The sequence below is a fragment of the Cupressus sempervirens genome, chromosome 10 (assembly GCF_028749045.1).
Source record: "Cupressus sempervirens isolate cs-2001-9-10 chromosome 10, ASM2874904v1, whole genome shotgun sequence".
In the NCBI taxonomy this organism is placed as follows: domain Eukaryota; kingdom Viridiplantae; phylum Streptophyta; class Pinopsida; order Cupressales; family Cupressaceae; genus Cupressus; species Cupressus sempervirens.
This window is the reverse complement of record NC_143127.1, coordinates 617,805,974-617,828,020: the sequence shown is the minus strand read 5'-3', so window position 1 is coordinate 617,828,020 and position 22,047 is coordinate 617,805,974. Positions and strand designations below refer to the sequence as shown.

Here is a 22,047-nt window from a genome sequence, read left to right as displayed (position 1 = left end):
GCCCTATGTGTCTTGTCTACAGAATATTGTAGAATTTTTCATTGACAAACTTCTTTATTGCTTTAATGTTATCCTGGCAAGTTTGGATGTTGATATCTCATTTTCACATCCATTTGTCATTTTGCTTCATCCATGTGCTTTTCCGCATCACAAGTTTTTCCTCTATGACCAACTTGGGCCAACGATGTGTTTTCAGACCTTAGGTTTTCTTTAAATAGCTTAGCATCCAGACCAATGTGACAGCTTCTAATGGAAAGCAACCCACCTCCGCTAAAAGGATCTCATACAGAACTGTGGTCTTGACTTTAAGATTGCATGTGATGAAGTGTTTTTTAATTCTTTCTACTTGCCGCCATTTCTATTCGGACATACTACCGCCCCACACTTCACATTCGTATAGAATAACTGGAGTGACCAGCAAACCAAAAAGAGTTTTCATGGTTGTCCAATCCCATAATTCTATGTTCTTGCACTTGTTTTGTAAAGAGTATAACGCTTTCCAGCCCCCTTGGATCCTTTTTGATCTGCAAGTATCCCAATTGAGTTTGTTATGAAAATCGATGCCCAAGTATTTGTACTCTTCCACAATCTCAAGGGGGTTATTTTCAAATAGAAACTCGTCTTGTATGCCCCTATTCTTCTTCAATGAGAAGATCATAATTTTGGTTTTGCTAGTGTTAACTTGCATTCCTACTTTACGACAAATTTTTTTTAGTGCTTTCAAGTGTTCTTTCAAATCTTTAGTTGTTTTAGCAAGAATTATGAGATCATCTGCATATAAGAGCAATCTTATCACAAAGTGGGCCAGCTACACCTTCTCACCATTGGTTTTGTTTATCCACTCTTCTAACTTGTCAATATAGAGCTCGAATAATGTTGGAGATAGCGGACACCCTTGCTTAACCCCGATGTTGCTGTCAAAATCTTCTAATAGCCCTTCTGTCGTTCTGATTCTAGCTTTGACCTGCTCATATAATCTGTAAACAGCTGACCTAAGTTCTTTGGGAACTTCCAACTCTTCCATTCTATCCCATAATTTATTACGTGGCATTGTGTCCAATGCTTTTTTAAAGTCCATGAAACAACAAAAAGCCTCGGTCCCCAAAGTGTCCCACACTTTCTCCATCAAGTGTTTGAGAGTGATGCCGTGATCTATAGTAGAGTGTTTCGATCTAAAGCCTGCTTGCCCTTTTGCACATTTGCCTTCTATTTCAACCCAGTTGCTGATTTTTTTGTTCTACCAAACTGCCAAATAGTGGATTGATCATGATGGTTCAGTAATTAGAATGATTGTTTATATCTCCACTTTTGTGGATTGGGATCACCACACTTGTTGTCCATTTTACAGGGAAACCTTCTCTATTGACACTGTTGAAAATCTTAGTGATGTGTGGTGTGAGGGTTTCAACATCCCATTTTAAGTATTCAGCTTGTAGCCCATCTATATCTTGCGCTTTACCAGCAGCTAACCTCCTTATGCCTTGAATAATATCCTTTTCGCTGAATAACTCCCTTGTAGTCTCTGTTTCCATGGTTCTATGTTCTCTTAGATCACACTCGTAAAGAGTCTTGGCATATTCCAGCCATTTGGTTCCTGTTATGTTGTTCTCTATCTGAGTTTTTCTCTGCTGAAGCTCTTTCCAAAACTTTCTGGGGTTGTTTTTACCAAGATTAATCAACTCGATTCTTCTCCTATTCACATACTCTTCTTTCTTCTTTTTAATCAGTTGATCATACTCCTTTCTACTTTCTCTGTTCATGTTCTTTTTCCAATTCCTTTTTGTCATTTTGCATTCCTCATCAAACCACGGATTGGTCGGAAAAATATTCTTGGCTTCTCTTGTGGCCCTAGATCTTTTACACTCCTCCAGTGCTTTAATGATAGTGAGAACAAGAGCATCCTTGTTCATGAAATGTTGTTTATCAGACTCTAGATGGTTTCCTAGAACCCTAGACAGCTGCAAAAGAGAGTCTTGGAAAGTATCATGATTTTCTTGTGTCATTAAAACTTTGCCGGTCGAAATCATCTTCCTCTAAAGGTTTTGGAACAATATGTTAATCTTTAAAGCGAGTGGCCACCCTTATCAAGATAGAATTATGATCAGATTTTAGCTCCATGAGACAATCCACCGTTGCCGCCGTGGCATCTCCGGTTTACACCGTGCTATTACTTGATCTGCCCTAGGTGAACGCCAAAAATGTTTCGTAGCTGAGTACGTGAAATTTGAACACGAAGATATGTCCATAGCTGAGCACGCGAAATTTGAACACGAAGATATGTCCAAATGGTGACATAAACCGTCGGTAAATTAAAAAGACGCATCTAGCCCAAGAAGTCGAGACAAGCGATGTTGAATAAAACACATTGGTGGATATGTCACTTAAACGTGCAGCAAGGTGGGGCCCGCCTAACCCAAAGCTCAACAACACAACACAACGGGTTTTCCAATAGAGGGCCCACCATGGCGCCGCCCCCAAAGCCTCCTCAAACGAATATACGAACATTCCTGCAGTTTTACTTTTATTATTTGTTATTTGTTACAACCTCTTTTCTCGGACTACAGTACAACGCTTCGATCGTAGTTCTATCTTTCGTAAGGGAGGCCCCGCGAATCGAACCTGGGTTAGTCTTTACGCCATTGCGCAACTCAAATCATTGTTTTACGATGGGAGTGGGGTTTCATCGGGAGTAGATTTTGAGGGAGCGGAGGCAGTCGTGGAGGAAAATATGCAGAGGTAAGGTGTTTTACGATTTTTTTCTGGTTATTAGCCCAGGCAGGGAGAAGAAGCTTTTCGTATGCTCGGTTAACGGTTAGGAGTGTTTCTTGCGGAGTTGAGTTCGGTTTTTGGAGTTGTTACGGAAGAATTCTGGTTATGCAGTCATTTTTGGAAATAAAAGGTGTTCTGTTTCGTTTTTGTGAGATCATGAACGGAGCTGTCAGAAAAATGTTGTTAATGATGTAAATTTTGTTGTTTATACTGGGACGATGATTCAACTTATTTTTTTTTTTCCCTTGGTTTTGAGCAGCTTTTTGAAAATTTCGTCATATAAGCGGTTGTTTTGAATGTGTGGAAGGGAAATTCACTTGTCTGTAACGCTTCACGTTCGGAAGACTCTGCGGTATTTTTTGTTGCGTTTTTCGTTACTTTTAATAAATTGCTATTGTGTATATATTGTCGTTGAAGAAGTCGTTAGAAATTTGCTTCTTTCGCAATTATGACGGAAAATTGTAATGCAAATTTGGTTGATTAGTTGTTTATTTCGTTGAAATGGCTTTTGTTGTCCCCTTATCGTTGAAGTATATGGTGGACAATTCTTCGATTTTGGCGAGAATTTGCCCAATCTTTGTATACCTGTTAATTCTTTTTAAAATTTTCGTTTATTCAGTAGAAATTCGTAGTGTACGTTTTATTTTTGAAGAATTTATCGGACAACTGCTTTTTTGTTACGATGATACAAGATAAGCTACTTTTGCATATCGTTTTGTAATATTGGTTAAAGTAGGTTGTTATTTAATAGAATTGTACTTCGTGAGGATTTGTCGGAAAAAATATGCTGTATTATGGAGGCACATCCAGAGTATGGTCTGGATTTGCGGAAACTCTGTCTTCTAATCAACGGGTTATATGTGCCTGCTCTGGCTAACTTAACGTTATCGATTTTGCATCAAAATTTGGTATTTTTAGAGAAGGCGATCATGCCCGTTGTGCTTTTGTTAAGGAAATTTAATTAGTTTAAAAGATGTAGTTGTCCCGATTCAGCATTGTACTTGGTGAAGTTCAAGAATTAAATGGTGGTTTAAAAAAAATTGTTAATATCTGCTTCATTTTCTAATAATAGTTGCCTCAGAGAAGCCTTAAGTGGAATTAATGATGCTTGGCTTTGCTTTGGATGCAGGGTGACATGATTGGCTTTGTAAGTCGGCATTTTCTGGCAGCGAGTCATGGAAATCGCTCTGCAATCGGCTGTTCTGCACTAAGGTTAGGCTTTGCAAATGTGGCCCAATTCGAACATAATTAAGTGGGAGAACCATTAGCTTGGACTACTTTTGAGGAAGGCATTAGGCTTTGCAAATGTGGCCCAATTCGAACATAATTAAGTGGGAGAACCATTAGCTTGGACTACTTTTGAGGAAGGCATCGTATTTCTAGATATCTGCAGAAAAAATTGATGTGCAGAGTTTACATTTTGGAATTTGAGGCAGCATGAACATTTGCCAGAATAATGTGACGCCTGTTTGTCTTGATTTGTCACGGGCTATTGAACTTTAAACCTGCACTTCTGTCGAATAGAGGTATTCACGTTTGACCATGCTATCCTTGATTTGTTCTTTAGCACTCTAATTTTGTATTGGATTGGAGCAATGATTTTGTTATCCCCAATATTATTTTTTATTGCCAGGTGATAATAAAATCATTCCTTTTCAGAGCAGGAGGCTCAGAAAAGGTGGAGCAATGGGGAATTCCAATAGACAGCTCAAGGCCATGCTGCGCAAGAATTGGCTTCTAAAAACTAGGCATCCGTGGGTTACCTTGGTTGAGGTACGGCTTTCCCATTTCCAGTTGTTTCAATTGCAGCGTCTGATAATTTTAGATTTAACCTAAAGGTAGTGTATTAAGAATCATGGTCTAGCAAGAAAAATAAGTAAAATGATACTGATAAAAACATGAACCCCCGACATAGGAAGTGTCCCATGGAGAGGCGCTTACATGATTTTCTCAGCAGACAACCATGGAATATTTAGGATCGATTTGCAGAAAACTTGTCTCATACAAAACATACTTTTTAGGTTTCCTATTGATTTTTCTGGAACTTTTGCTCCCAAAAGCTAACAGTTCAAACTTTCTTCTTGCATAGAAACCTCTATTTGACAAAATGGTCCGTGTTATTATCCAACTAATTTAAAAATGGCAAAACCAGATGGTGCATGTTGTTGTGATCCCATTGGAAGTATTTAACCTAAAGAATTGGCACTCATTTAAAGAGCAAAATTCTACCTCTAAAATTGAAATTATATAGCGAAATTTCAGGTATCCATCTGCATGGGAAGAATAGGAACAGTAGGGCCCCACTCTACAGGACTGCACCTTAGTCAATATAAAAATACTAATAGTGTTCAAAGATACTTTTGGTTAGGTGTAAAAATTATTAGTTCTCAAGAGCCATTATGTCTATAAAACTTTAAATGATATCAACACTGGGAATAACATCATTCACTTCTTATTTGACTTTTACAGAGCTAGAATATCATGCATATTAGTTGCAAAAGTCAATTTAAAAATAGTGTTCAAAGATACTTTTGATCAGGTGTAAAAATCATTAGTTCTCAAGAGCCATTATGTCTATAAAAATTTAACTGATGTTGAAATTAAATCAACAATGGTAATAATACTTCTTATTTGACTTGTATGGAACTACATAGTAGTCACAAAAGTCAATTTAAAAATGGTGTTCAAAGATGCTTTTTATCAGGTATTAAAATCATTAGTTCTCAAGAGCCACTATATCTATAAAAATTTAGATGGTCTTGAAATTAAATCAATGCAGTAATAACATCGTTCACTTTTTATTTGACTTTTACAAAACTAGAATATCACACATACTAGTAGCAAAGCTGGATAAATTTTCTTGATGGTAGCTGGAGTACCAAGGCCGATTTAATATTCTTGATGTCAGCAGTATAAAGGCAGCAGTCTTACATTGAATAATAAAATATAAATAATATAATAAACATTGTAAACCTAGATTCAAGACCCTTAGCGGGGTTATGAAATATGAAACCATAATCACTTTTGCAAAAGTCAATGACATACTTGCATCCTATAGACTAAGTAAATAAAAGCACATCATCCACAAAGAAGTCAGAAATCTATAATAAGTTAAAGGATGTCCACATGAAATTGATAACGAAAATAGATTTTACATTATTCACTTATTATTTAACTCTTACAGCAGTAGAATATCCCGCATCCTTTTAATTAGCCACTTAAATGATTTTTAAGGTATGAGAAGCATCGGCAACATTATTCTAAATTATTACATTGAACAATATCATTAGAAGATGTCTTCCTATATGTACCACAATGTAAAGCTGCCAAACCACATGCCTTCATCACTTACATCATCACTGCCAAACCATTTCTCCTCAGCTTTCAAGGCATATTGGTATGCTTCTTCCACACTTTCCGATTTCACAAAACTTATTTTATCTTGAATTCCAGATCTCAATCCATTTAGATACCTTGCAATTTTCTCAACATCATCATCCACATGTCCTAATCTGATGTCCAATCTATAGAATTCCTCAGTATACTCCTTCACATTCATGTCTCTTTGCCTCAAATTTTGTATCTTTCTCAACAAGCTAACTTGGTAATTAGTAGGAAGGAATTTGTTATTTACCTTGTTTACCATCTTTGGCTAAGTCTTGATCTTTTCCTTTCCTCTCTTTTGTCTATCAGTTTGCAAATGCTCCCACCACTGTGAGGCATGTCCTTTTAAGCCTGGTAATTGTAATCTTCACCATCCTATTATCAGGAGTGTTTTCATGCTCAAAGAACTTTTCCATTTCAGAGATCCAATCCAACACAATATTGGTGTCCAATTTCCCATCATAAGGAACAACTTTGAATTTGCCCTAGACAATACTCTCAACAACCTTGCTTCATCTTGATCTTCTTTAGGTTTTGGATTAGGGTTTGTTGCTACTCCTTCATCATCACTTACATCATCAAGATGTGCTCCTCTCCTCTGAGTTGTCTCCACAACATCTAATCTGGCTGCAATTTGTCTCAATGTATCTAATATTGCATTCTCAACATTTCCCCTTCCTTGAACCATCTTTACAAATCAGGTTCCTGCAGATTGTAACCCTATGCAAGCTATAGGTCAAATCCGCAAATTTGGAACCCTACAACCAAATTCACTTAGGGTTCTACACAACCCAATCTAGGGCCAAAGGCACACCCAGCTATCCACACCGCTTGCACAGAGTCAACACAACGAAAACAATAATGAATACAAGTAACTCAGGAGATAGAGGAAGAAAATGCCTTCATTCATATATTCATCCAAAGATCAAGTATATGCTCAGCTGTAAGGCCTTCTAGGTTATGGCCACATATATCAATTCAATTACAATCTTCGATGATCCAACCTCGCATTCTGTTTTTTCCCCTTAAGGCTACGCTAAGACTCTAACCAAGGTCTCTTAAATACATGCACGACCACAAGTCGGCCTGTTGCAATACAACTAAATAAACTCTCATATTAAATGCTAGGCTAAGCCACAAGTCGGCTCACAGTAGATATCTAACACTAAATTAAATGTAAAGGTTGACCTCAACAGAAAACCACACAATCAGCTCGGCAAATGAAGAGTCCATGAAAATACTGACACTCGGCAACTACATGAGCTCGGCAACCAAAGGAACTCGACAACCACACAAAATCGACATCCAAGCGAACTCGGCAACCACACGAACTCAGCATCCAAAGGAACTCGGTAACCACACAAACTTGGCATCCAAAGGATGACTTGGCAACCAAAGAACACTCGGCAGTAGTTGTGAATTCGACATCAACCAGGAAGCTCGACATCCACTAAATGTTCGGCAACCATAGAGAACTTGGCAATGCAAGACATTGCAACTCGACAGAAACTAAGGAAACTGAAAACATGCAGGATAGCAGTGCAACCCAGGATGCTTCTGCATCAATGGTGCCTTTAATGATGACATTGATGGTAATAAGTGAGCCCTCTTCCACATGTAGCTTGGACACCCCAAGTTTTTTTGATGCTCTCATTGCCAAAAGGGTAGCCTTCACTTTTGCTACGTTGCTGGTTCCATCCTGAAGCCTTTTGTTCCCAAGAGCAACAATGTCTCCATTTTCATCTCTAATAATAAAGCCTGCACTTGATAGTCCTAGATTGCCTTTGGATGCTCCATCGAAATTGCATTTCCACCACCTAGCTTGTGGTTTTTCCTAGGTGGCAGGCGACTTGAGAGGGGTGAGATGAGCCTCACCAGACCTAAATAGTTAAATAAGATATTATTATTAAATAAATAATGATAATAAAATCATATATTACAATTAGCATTAATATAAAAAAAGGAAATAGTAATAAAATATTATTATAATATATAACATAAATAATAATATAATGTTTTATCAATAAGATAAGATCTGAGAGTTAATAAAATAAAATTAATATTTATAAAATTACAATGGATGAGTAAACAAATAAAATTCACTATGAGAGATAATATTGTAGAAAGTAAATAAGTAAATAAATAATATAATATAAAATAATAAAAGTTAACTAAATCTAATGAAAAGTGAAGAGATATGTAATAAGAGACGCGATTCCTTCAAATTTCAAAAAGAAAGAAGGAAGAGGAGGAAAAGATAGTAGTAAAAAAGGAATAATAGAAGAGGAAAGTAATGGAAGAAAATAAGGAAGTGACTTTCTCAAAAGGTATCAATGATATTGAAATGATGTGACTCTTTGAAAGGGTCATAATTATGAATGGTTGTGACTCTTAAAAAATGTTGATATTTTAATGTATTGTGACTTTTTGAAAGGTTTATTATTATGAAGGGTTGAGACTTTCCGAAAGGATTGTAAGTATGAAGAGTTATGACTAAGAGTTATGACTTTTCATGTGGATTGTAATTATGAAGGGGTGACCTTTCAAATTGATAATGATTATAAAGGAGAATATAAATACAATGAGATTTCTTCAGAAGGAGGAGGAAATAAATAATCTTATATGATTGTAAGATATATTATATCTATATGATATACGCATTTTATTTTGCAATATTTATAATAAAAAGATATTATTTTAAAAATAGAGATAATATTATTTATCAATATAAATACCATTATAATTATTATAGAAATTACTCTTAATATTATTATCGGGTATTTAAATAGAGGAATCTATGATGTAATCAAGGAGAGGCCCAAGTAAATTCCAACTAATGGATGTATCCCAATAGAGGGTGTGGGTCAGCATTCCTTTAATCTCTGTGAATTGGACTTGGACAAACTTTGAGGGAGTCCATAGATGGTGTCTAGGCAACTTGGATAACATTTATATATTCTGGTCGTAAATCCAAATAATAATATCATTTGATAACTGACATGACTGTTATGAACTTTAGTGTTGATTAAATAAGTATCAATCCCGACCAATCCGAAAATGGGACACTACAACCACTGATTGTCTTTTGATGCAATGCTTCAATTAGAAATCAGAATTTTCAAATTCCTCGATAGGCTGGCAAGATCACTAGCTTTGATACTAGTAAGGCCCAACCACTACACCAAAAGACGGACCTGGTGGTGTGGGTGACATCCATAGGCATTAAGGGTGGCCTCGGGGCACATCTTCTATAGGCATTCCATTCAAACATTTGAGGATTTATGACAACCCCATAAGACACATGGGGCCAGGGTACATCTCCTGTGCACAGGGACATCACGAGCCACCATGCTCCTTGGGGCTTGACCTTGAGACCTCAACACTGATACCCCTGTAAGAACCTCTTTTAATTCTGACCTGGATTTTCAGTTTTGGCTGTTTGACATTTTGCCAAACAGTTGGCATGCTAACTATTTGAAATCAGATTTATGAGTTTTGGATTTGTTTGATATTTGTTTCTAATGCCAAATCATAGATAGACATATATAAATGATAAACAATAACAGTGGGGAAAAAAATGATGAAGGACCACCCCATAAATTTATGATCTCTCTTTGAATAGCAATGGAAAATACAACCATATCAGATTTGATATGGGTCTGATTAGCCGATAGGCTATTGTGTGTGGAAGGTTGCACAACAAATGTGATGTGTGAAATATTTAACCGATGAGAGAAAAAGTTAAAATGCGAGGACGGAATAAAAGTTGAAACACAGAGATATTTGATGACTTTCCAGCTTGTCACCTACTTGTCACCGAATACACATTGGTGTAACCACCATGGATGGAACTTCCATAATAGGATTTCGTCTTTGTCCTGGGGTTCATTTTCGACATTGCTTAATCAAAATGACATGAGCGCGAACAAAAATCCATTTACTCTAATGCGGATTGGGGTTGTTTGGGCATCATGGAATACCACATCAATTCCTCTATCATTGTTCTGTGAAGTTCGCACATTGATGCGTACTGTGGAAGAGAAGACGTGTAGGATTTGGAAGTGGCAGCGGCCCCAAAATGATAAGGGTAGGGTCATATCAGATCCCAAAAGAATGGGCAGCGAGCATTTGTAGGTTGGGCAATTGACATACTGCTGCAATTTGGGAGGATGGGAGAAAGAAAACACGCCTTTTGATAGCAAATCTATCACTGTGAGAGTGATTAGTAATACCAAGAAAAAAGATTGAAGAGCATCAAAAGAGATTCAAACATATACTATATAGCGATTAATAAAAGAAGGCAGACACATTTATTAACTTAGAGAGCTAATAACATTAATAGCTTGTCTAAGCTTTAGAAGAGGTTTTATAACACTAATTATTTGGATGGTATTGTGACTGTGAGGTGCATTAAGCAGTCGAAGGCAAATACCGCTTTCCATGACATGGGCTATAACAATTCACAATTCGCAAGGGCTAACACTACGGAAAACAATAGTCAATAGTGATAGCACAAATAGGTAAGGTTTGACATTCACAACTATGTCAAGAGTTAAATCATTAAACAATCTTTGCATATAACTGATGTTCTCCTTCGACAGATACTCAAAAATGCAAAATATGTAATGTTCTCAAAATAGTTTCAGTCCAAAGGGGATCTCGATTTGAAGGGGAATTCAATCGGAAGGGGATTTCGATTTGAAGGGGTACTTGGGCTGAGGGGGAACTTGATCCAAAGGGAATCTTGGTTCGAAGGGGATCTTGATCTAAAGGGGAACTCAGTCCGAAGAGGGTCTTGATCCGGCGGGGAATTTGATCCAAAGGCTAACTTGATCCGAAGGGAATCTTGGTTTGAAGGGGATCTTGATTTGAAGGGGAACTTGGTCCGAAGAGGGTTTTGATCCGAGGGGGAATTCGATTCGAAGGCGAACTTGATCCGAAGGGAATCTTGGTCCGAAGGGGATCTAGACCTGAAGGGAATTTTGGTCGAAAGGGGATCTCGACTCGGAGGGAAACTTGGTCTGAAGGGGATCTTGATTTGAAGGGGAACCCAGTCCGAGGGGGAACTTGGTTTGAAGGGGAACTTGGTGCAAGGGGGAACTTGATTCGTGGGGGAACTCGATCCAAAGGGGATGGATGCCGTATGGTGACAAGGATATTGTACGGTGCTAGAAGGATGTCGTATGAGGTTATTGGCTGTACAAGCGGAAGGCACTGGTAGTGTACAAACTATTGGTCGTATAGATGTAAGGGCCGATGGCATGCGAATTGTTGCCCATACAGTTGGAGGGATGATGGCGTACAAAACTATTGAATGTGCAGAATGATGATTGCCAAAGGGTTATATTGTGAGCATAGAGAAATGAATGTAACTGGGCTTGAGCGATTGTTTTTCCTTCAATGACAATGCAGTTTATTGAATACAGGATATCAATACAGACATAGTGTACATGCATTATTTGAATCTCTCTCTCTCTCTCTCTCTCTATATATATATATATATATATATATATAAGGAAACAATGATAACAAAAATAATGCTTCGATTTGCTAGATTAGAGCCAAGAATATAGAATGGAAGGGTGGGGATTGAATCCCACTGAAACTGTGTGAGCCAAATAGGGAAGGCCTTTCACTTTTGAAATGGCGAAAAGAGCAGAACTCTAGTCAGAATTTCCAATATGAATTAAATAATCCAAATTCACATATCAATCACTATGTACATGTACTTAAATACCCTTTAGAGGAACTCCTGAGGGTTTACAAAGAGAGCCGAAACAATACCTATAGATGCAAATAAAATAAAAATGGGCCTGAGATATACTAAATCAATCGACCCATAAACAAAGTTTTGATCATTTATTTATTTTATAATAGGAACATTACAAAATAACCCATACATGGTTCTAAGGAGAAAAGAGGAAGACCAATTGAGAAATTTTTCTTTGCAATAAAGCAAAGACCTAAAATTCAAAACTAATGCTTCATCAAGTAATTGGATTCACCCATTGTTCAACAATCCTTCATTTAGAGAGAGGGAAGAAAAAAGAAACAAATGCACACTACTTTTTGTTATCTATGTTTTTTTTCTAAAATAATATAATATTAAATATATTTTCCTATCGGCTATAACATTGCACCTTTGTTGGGTGCAATTGCTAGTATTATTACAACAACGAACATGTTCATTCAAATACGAGGGTTATAATTCTATGATACTAGATCCACTCTCAAAACCCTCAAAGTCAAGTTTGGTTATGTGCAAAAAAGGGTGCAAAAAAGGGTCCCCATCAAATGCAGTCTAAATTCAGCCAGAGTCACCAAAATTCACCTAAAATTCTAATAGATAGACCCAGGAGGAATTTGGATGAATTTGCAATGACTTTGGCACCTAACTTCAGAATATAGGCTGAATTGGGGCTCAAAACAATTTTTTTGACTTTTTAGAAGTGTTTCTTTTTTTTGCCTAATTTTATCTACTTTGATGCTCCAACCCTAAAAGAGACTACTTAAAATGCCAACAAGTTTGTTTTATATGTGATTTGTGCATTTGTAATGAAAAGAAAAACTTCATGCCTCCATTGTTAAACTTTCATGTTTGGTTGCCATGGCTCAAGGTGTAACAACTAGTTTTCCCGGGTCTAAATTAACAACTAACATTCTCAAAGAATTTATAGATAATATTTCATTTTCATAGGAAGACAGTTACATCAGTTTCGTTTATATAAAAGAGATTGACAGTTAAAATCAGTTAAACGAAATTTTTTAATGAAGAGCTGAAAACACCATCAATGAAATTACTATAGAAGTTAAAATCCACATACCTTAAAATTTGAGATCGAAATCAAAACTAGGGATGCTTCTACATCCACCCGGGTTAGTCCACAAATACCACTATAACAATATCACATGACGACTACCATCTAAAACCACTATCTCAAAATCAAATGATGTTTACGATTAAATACCACTATATTTAAAATACCGCTATCTCAAAATCAAATGATGTTTATGATTAAATACGACTATATTTAAAATTAGGGCATCACTTACCACTGTATCAATTAGGGCATCGATTACCATTCGATCATTTAGGGCTTCAGATACCACGGTATCACTTAGAGCTTTTAATTACCACTGGATCATTTAGGACACCAGATACCACTGAATTAATTAGGGCTTTAGATACCACATAATCATTCCTTTCCTTCCGATTTCTCAACTGTGGTACTAACATAGAATTAGAAGATACGCTCATATATGATATTCATATAAATGAAAGGCAATCCATAAATCTATCTTTCGCATCCAAGTGTAAAATAACTGTAACAATGAAATAACTCAATTAATCTTACCTTCTCATAGATAAAAGTGATAACACTTGTTTCCGATAAACAATTGAATGCATAGCTTATCTCTGTCTGACGCACGTCCGACATCTTGGGGAGAGGTGAAACATTGCCAGGGGCTTAAGTATTCAGCGATGGTGGAATAAGGAAAGATCAGTGTAGTACTGACTGTGCTAAACAGATTGTAATGGCTCCACTGGAAAATGTGTACTATGATTATCACGACAAAAAGGAAAACATATCAATCAAGGAGAGAATGCAATTGCTCGGTCAATCCATGGCTCTCTTAAAGACTAGCCGAGACTCCTCGGCCTCTATCGGTTATCAAGAAAACTAGTCAAATACATCATAAATTCGAATTTGAAAAGGAGAGAATTAAAGAGGGAAAAGAAATGAGGAGGAATTGAAGAGTTTAAACTTTATTTTATTATTATGATATGCTCTTATATACGTTCACATAATTATATTGATGAAGTGACATCATTAGATTATATTATTATAATTTATTGGTGCCATTTCATTTTTATATTTATGTGTTCGTATTTAAGTGTTTATTATAATGATAAAATAAGAAAATTTAATAATAAATCTCTAAAGGTATGAATTATATTTTAATTTAGATTATTTTATGTTTTTATTATATTGTTTCCTTAATAGCTCATGCGGGTCCCATAGATGTATCCTGTTTCAAGTCACCAAGTCCTCAACCCATTTGCTCAGTGATGGTGATGCTCCTGCCCAATTCTTTTCTGATAGTCCACCCCTTCGACATGCTTCCTACAAGGAAATTTCTCGACAGTTAAATTATCATAATAAATTATTTAGTTATAAATAATCACAACGGTTAACCATCTTCTCAATTCCATGAATTCGTGATTAATGATCAACTAGCATATTATCTTCATTTGAAATTATAACGACTATCTTACCATTTTCACATTATCATAACAAATTAAACTACCAACTGACTCCATGTGAACCTCAACGACCATATTTTAAATTAGGTAAAAAATTGGGATGTTCATGTAACACAAGGAGTGTTTGCAAATGATTGTTGTATGCTCTAAGCTTATTTGTGAGCTATTCGTATGTGGTTGCAAGTGTGGAGAACTCCTCAAAGACATTGAAGAGGAAGATTTCAACCAAAGAGGTAGGGTTTTCAATAACTTTATTTGTTTTTTAAATTTCTCTTTGCATTATTTTGCAAAATGAACTAAACTTTGTATTTTCATTTCTTTCTTTATTTTGGTTGGTCGCTTTGTTTGTTGTTTGTTGATTCATAGAATGGCGAGTGTTTTTAGCATGGGGAACTCCCTATTCAAAAAAAACCCATTCTCACTGCTATAGAAATATGTGGAATAGGTTCAAGAAATGCCAGGTAGAGGAGGTTGATACAAGAGCATCTTGGGTTCAAAGCAATCTTGCAGTAACCAAAAACATTATTTTTTCAGTTTGTTCTTGTTTTGCTAGTTGTACAGTCTGAGAGATCAATTGAGGGAGTTGTCATCTCTTCGAGTTAACACTTGTGTTGTTTGGATTCTAATCAAGACATAGTCATGGTCAAATTTCTACTATTGCAGCTCATTTAGTTTTGTGTTGCTTAAGTTGTGGTGGATTCTTTCTTGGGTATTGAGTTTGTGCTAGTTCTTGGACCTGTTCATGAATTTTGGATCAGCAATGGAAATCTATGATCGACGATTGTCAATGGAACATATCTCCATGTTCTTGGATCATGTGTGGACTGAGATCGTGAACCACAAGTTCTCAATTGGTCAATGTAATGAGTTCTATATGATTTCCGACCCGTCCTATTTGTTGTAGTATGTTTCCTGTTCTTGGGGAATGTAATTAATTCCTTGGCCGACCTGTGTGTTATGTGGTCTATATAAGCAATGTAATGGATCTCTAGAGGGGAGTGATCTATAAGTGATCTTTAGAGTAGAATGATTGAATTCAAGGTCAATTGCCAAAGTTCTCTTAAGAAATTAGGTCTAACTAGTTTGACATTTAAGAAGGCATGTTGCTCAGTGATTGTAATTGATTTTCCAGTTGAATGAAAGCTGATCATTTCTTGCTATCTCCACTTCCTTGTTGTTCCCCTGTGTTTACTCTTGCTGTATGCTTGAATAAATATCTTTGAGATCCCTCCATCTGTGACTGCATCAAGTGGTATTTGAGCAAGGTGGCTTTCCTTGTAGAGTTAAGTTGGTGAACTTGAAGTTGTAGAGCCCTAGTAGATTCATTGTAAGGTAGCAAAGTTGAGTTTTGAACTACAATTGCAGAGGGATTGCAAGATGGTTTGTGTAAGGAGAGAAGTAGATCTAGTAGTGATATATAAGTTAAGATATATTGCAACACGACTTGAAGTTGTGGAGATTGTCGAGGGAAGAGGAAGGCCTATCAAAGATGTGAGTGATGATGAGACAAAAGAAGCAATAGGAGAGTATGAAGAAGTTGTACTTGAACAAGGAGACACAAGATTCTTGAGAGCCCTAATTAGAGTTAATCCAAAACCAAATTTCAATCCACTTGATTATGATGAATTTCTTGATTAGATCACTGAGATGGATAAATATTTCGAGTTTGAGAACACTAATTTAGACAAGAAGGTGAAATTGCTAGCACTAAGTTGAAAGGACATACATTTTTATGGTGGAAGCACTTGCAGACAAATAACAGAGGAGAGGAAAGGAAAATATCAAATCTTGGGATAAGATGGTGAATAAGTTGGAGGATAAATTCTTACCTGGTGATTAGCAAGTGAGCTTATTGAGGAAACTGCAAAACCTAAAGTAGGAGTCTATTGTGAAGGAATACATTGAAGAATTCTATAGGTTGGATATCAAATCTGGGCAATATGGATGATGTGGTTGAAAGAATTGCAAGGTACTTGAATAGTTTGAGGACATCAATTCAAGATGAGATTATTTTGTTTCAAATGGAAAGTATTAAGGAGGCTTATTAGTTTGCCCTAAAAGCATAAGAAAAGTTGAACAAGAGGTAGGAGCATTGACAGAGAGGAAGAGGTGGTAGATTTCAAAGAGGTAGATCAATTACTGGTGGAGGTAGATCCTTTCTAGGTGTTGGCAGATCTAATTCAGATCCAAACGAAGGTAAGTCGAAACAGAAAGAAGAGAGTTCATAGCGTGTAAGAGGAGGTTACCCTAGAGATAATAATAACATAATAGAGGACAAAAATTTGTTAAAGGGAACTTGTTTATGATGTGGAAAAGAAGCTCATAGAGCATTTGAATGTACTCAAGAGAATTCAACCAAGAAGATTGGTAGAAGCAACAAATGCATTTGTGGAGGAAGAGTCACTTGGATCTATGAATCAACCTAAAGACGAGGTAGCCCTAATGGATGAAAGAGACCTATGCCATGAAGAACCTGATCAAGAACTAATAACGAGGAAAAAGTTTTTAAAGACAAGATGTAAAGTAGAGGGTCAGTGTTGTAATGTCATCATTGATAGTGGAAGTTCATATAACTAGCATCCGAGGAGTTGGTCACCAAGTTGTAGTTGCCAAGGTTGAAGTACCCAAAGCCATATCAAATTGCATGGATCAAGGATGATCATAAAATTTTGGTAAGTGAACTATGTCTTGTAAAGTTGAAGATTGAATCTTATCACGATGAAGTTCATTGTGATATTATGCCAATGGATTATTGTCATATTTTTGTTGGATAGACCATTGCAGTCTGATAGGAAAGCATTACATGATGGTAGAAGTAATAGATATACCATAGTAGCAAATGGGATGAAGTAAGTGTAGGTGACAATATTGCCATGATAATTAATAAATCATTGTTTCAAAGGGGTGTCGGGTTGTGTTGCTAGTTGGTGATGGTTGGAGACTTAACCAACCGTGTTGAGTCCATTTGTATGGAATTGGTAACAACTGGGGGTGGGGTGTTTCAATGAGAATAATAGTCTGTCATTCAGATGTGTTGTATGGTTATTGCTTTCTTGTCATTTTGTTCTTAATGCACTTTGTTGTATAATATTATTAATGGTTACCATGGCAATATCCTGTTCATATTTGGTACAGAACATTTATGGCATTGTTGCCTAAAGTTCAAACTTGAAGGTTGGAATAGTGATGGGTGGAAGGTTGGAGGCATGATGGGTTGTACTTTCGACCAACAAGTACTGATTACTAATAGTGACATCGAGGAGGAAGTAACCAAGGAGGATCATTTGACGCAAGGCCTTGTTTTTAGGCGCGAGACATAGCAGTAGTCAAGTATGTACGACAAGAGGTAGAGTAGAGGGCTTTACCTGTCGATATGGTATGTGTTGAATTGATTGTGAATAAGGCAATGTATGATCTCTAGGGTTGCCTTTCACGGTTACTAGCATGCACACTAGTGGAAGTCGAAAGGCACCGAGAAGAAGTAGAAAGACAACAATGAAGACAACTGATACTACAATGATACGAAGAGAGGAGCTAGAGGGAGGAGGAACCTTGAGACACTAGTAGACGTTGTACCGTTGGTAATTCTAAAAACTAATGCTCCTTATCTCAAATATAGACAGAAGGCGTACTAAGGAGGAAGCACAAACTGAGAAGGAAGTAGAAATTGCCCTCTAGAGATCACTTAGAATTCAAGGACAAAGATGAAGACAAAAACAATTGCAATATGAGGCGGAAAGCTCCTTTAGCCCTGTCACCCAGAGTCAGAACACTCAAACATCGACCCTTCAGGAGTGGGAGGATGGTACACAAGAATTAGCAGTCCAGAGTATATTGTGGAGGAAAGAGGGAGACAGTGAGGAAAGCAACCTCCTATCATTAGAACCGTTTGAGTACTCAAAGGAACTATGTAATGTCCTCACTCTTAGGGTTAGTTTGGGACAAGTAATACCTGCAAAATAATTATTACAACCTTAGTAATAATAAATCTTATCATACCATTATACCCTCTATCTTAAGCCCAAACCTTAAAAGACGTCTTTAGATTGGGTTTCCTAACCCTTAGTTATTCAACCGTTTTTCTAGAGTGCACCCCTTAAGGCTTACATATGCATATGTTGACTTCATTAGAATATTTTGGCACATCGAACTCAGGCATGTTGGTCAGATGGAGATTATAATCTCACATACGGACATTTTAGAGATTCCTTAATCGACATTATAGAGATTGATAAGTAGGAGATAATTTCTAGAACAAGTCAAATTGTGATATTGCTATCAGGATTTAATTGTGTGATTTTGAGTCAAACTCATTGACCCATGTTTCGTGAGTAGTGATTCATCATGAATCCATCTCTCATGAGAATAAATGGAACACTTAGCACTCATTGGATCTAGGTGATGCTCGTAGGGGTGAAGCACTGGGACTTCTCGGGAGGTCACCCATCCCAGTACTACTCCAGCCTGAGCGCGCTTAACTACGGAGTTTCCTCCATGGTTAAACCCAAAGCTTGCAACCCCATTTGCAAAACGTTCACCAAGCGTTGTGCCTTATGAACCATTCATTAGAAAGCCCCTTAAGCTCATCTATTGATAAGTAGGAGATAATTTCCACAGCAAGTCAAATTGTGATATTGCTATCAAGATTTAACTGTGTGATTTTGAGCCAAACTCATTGACCCATGTTTCATGAGTAGTGATTCAACATGAATCCATCTCTCATGAGAATAAATGGAACACTTAGCACTCATGAGTGACCTCTCGGGAAGTCTCGGTGCTTCACCCCTATGAGCATCACCCATGAGTGCTAAGTGTTCCATTTATTCTCATGAGAGATGGATTCATGTTGAATCACTACTCATGAAACATGGGTCAATGAGTTTGACTCAAAATCACACAGTTAAATCCTGATAGCAATATCACAATTATATAGATTCCTTAATCTTAGGCATGTCAGTTAGATGGAGATTATTAGTCCCACATACTGACATTATAGAGATTCCTTAATCTTAGGCATGTCAGTTAGATGGAGATTATTAGTCTTACATACCAACATTATAGAGATCCCTTAGGTATGTCAGTTAGATGGAGATCATATAAATCTCACATATCGACATTGTAGAAGTTTAGAAGTCATAATTGTGTTAGTCAGATAGAGATCTTTAATCTCGCATACTAACACTATTAACCTTAATATCAATTTCTTCTCTACGAGACACTATTAATCTTATAATAAATGATCACTTAAACATTACTTCAAAATGATTATTTATATTATCTTTAAGAAATTACAGAATACTCCACAAATATACCTTCAATGAATACTTCCATTTATCTATATTATAATTATTACAAATCTTATCTATAAAAATGAAATGATCATTGGTAACTTACCTTACTAATACATACTTATACTAGAACATTTATTTTCAATTAGAATATTCCATATCCAACAATTAAACATGCTTATACCAACCTTAATTGGGTTGGCCTCGATGCTCCTCTTGCCTTATAACTTCGTCCACCTTTAATAGTCTCCACTTATTATAAGATTTGCATTCAATCCAGGTATCGGATGCTAGCAAGGAAGTTGTCCTTGTCAAATTGGACGATTTCTTCACGTGGTGTCTTGACTTGGGAAGTGCATTGCCTTTGGTTTGCGTCTCCTTGTTCCTACGAGCGCCTATATTTGCTGATAGTGGGTCTGCATGTTTAATTTATTTTCTTCTCAAATAATGACCCTATTTTTTTCACCCCTTCAATGATTGATGCCCCCTTCACCATCTCCAATGTGGGTTTAAATATCGTGTCCAAGAGGGCAACCCTATTATTGAGGGCTGTGTCTATTAATACTAAGATTTATTATTTTCGTTAGTCATTTAGTTGATAGGGTTTATGTAAGGGTTATTTAAGACTGAATTAATATTAGGATTAGATAAGAATATATTTAATTAAGACTCTAATATGGATATAGTCAAATATTTATTAGAAATATTTGTTTATTTAAATCATTAAATAAGATATTGGAGATAGACTGACTTCATGTAATTTAGTATTTGACAAGACTCATAATGATGTTAATTATATATATTTATTTTAATTGAGGCTCATTGCAAAGTAGACGAGGAAAAATAACTTGAAGGGGACATGCATACCCCTTTGAGAACACCTTACGAAGAATAGGGAGTCTTGCTACAAAAGGATAGGGAGAGCGAAACTAGAGTCTTTGGGGAGAAGGGAGAATAGGCACCACTACAATAAGGGCAACGAAGATGTGAATGATAGACGTGGAGGGGTAGTTAGCCAAAAGCGCTGAAGGCGCACATGGGTGCAAAGGAGGAACCAACCCACCAAAGTTTAATAATGTGCACAGTACCTACGATATGTGGCAAATGTCAAACACCCCGGACAAGAAAAAACTGCCTATATTTAGTGGTGATGGATCAAGGGATCCTACATGCCATTGTAAAACGTGTGTGACCATGGAGGAAGCAAGAGGGCAAGAGGATGGGGACTATTGGTTCAAAACATTTCCCGACACCTTGAGAGGTGCAAAAACTGATTGGTCTACAAACCTTCTAGTGGGGGATAAAGTAGTGTGGAAGGATTTGAGAATAGCCTTCAAAGTAGAATTCAGGCTACTTTGGAATGACAACAATGTAGAGCTGAGATATACAATTTGCGACAAGGGAAGAATGAGACAGTTTAGGCTTACCATTGTAGGCTAAAGGAACTAATTGACAAATTGGAAAGCCAATGGACAAATTGTTTAAAGAACATATGGTTCATAGAGGGGTTAACACCATTTATCTGGAAGAAGATGAAGGTAGTACCACCATCGTTGTATACAGAGGTGTGTAATAGGGCAATGGATATCAAAAGTGAGAACAAGACATAGCGAGGCAAAAAGAGGGAAAGTTTTCCTTGCTCAATCAACAGTCTTGCCTTTCCATGCATGAATTCCACCTTGAATCTAGTATTTAGTAACTGTGCAACACTTAGCAAATTATGTTTGAGACCTTCAACCCAATAGGCATTATTACATATAAGTTCTTTGGATAGACAGATTCTTCCTCTTCCTTTTATGAAATGAGGTTCATTATTACCAAACCTTACACTGCCACCATCATAGTCTTCAAACTGATCAAACTTAGTTTTATCACCAGTCATATGATGCGAGCAACCGCTGTCTATAATCCACGTATCATTCTTACTTACATGAGAGATAAGAGCCATTTTATCTTCGTCATCACTGTAAGAGTCATCTTTAACAGCAATATAAACAATTTCATCCTCACTATTATCAGAATCCTTAGAATTTTCAGCCATGAAACATGATTTCTTACCTTTGTTCTTGGATGATTTAAAGTCTTTCTTGCCATTCCATTTGTGATCTTTCTTTTCATCGTTGTTTTGCTTGTTTGGGCACCTTGCTGCAATATGACCAATTTCATCACAAGAAAAACAGATTAGAGGAACTTTACCTTTGTATTTTCCTCTGCCTCTAGAATATTTCCTTGCTAGTAGAGCTTCAATCACTTCGAGATCATTGTCTGAACTTTGGCTTGATTCATTTTCACTTTCTGACTGTGATTCTATCTTCTTTTTGTTTTTCTCTTTGAGTGAGA

At 36.6% G+C, this 22,047-nt stretch overlaps 1 protein-coding gene across 5 annotated transcripts in view; it reads left to right on the top strand.

Annotated features, from left to right (window-relative positions):
• The first annotated feature begins 2,523 nt into the window (after positions 1–2,523).
• The window catches only part of ABCA1 (ATP-binding cassette A1), a 307,414-nt gene continuing 287,890 nt past the window's right edge, over positions 2,524–22,047 (top strand). Inside the window, exons 1-4 of one of the 5 annotated variants that reach the window (XM_089804609.1) lie at positions 2,561–2,736; positions 3,029–3,121; positions 3,899–4,295; positions 4,403–4,542. In XM_089804609.1, coding sequence (XP_089660735.1) covers positions 4,456–4,542 — 87 coding nt within the window. In that variant the 5' untranslated portion in view covers positions 2,561–2,736; positions 3,029–3,121; positions 3,899–4,295; positions 4,403–4,455. Of the gene's footprint in view, positions 2,900–3,028; positions 3,122–3,898; positions 4,296–4,402; positions 4,543–22,047 lie in introns of all 5 variants that reach the window. The other 4 variants (XM_089804612.1, XM_089804611.1, XM_089804610.1 and 1 more) reach the window with 4 other exon arrangements.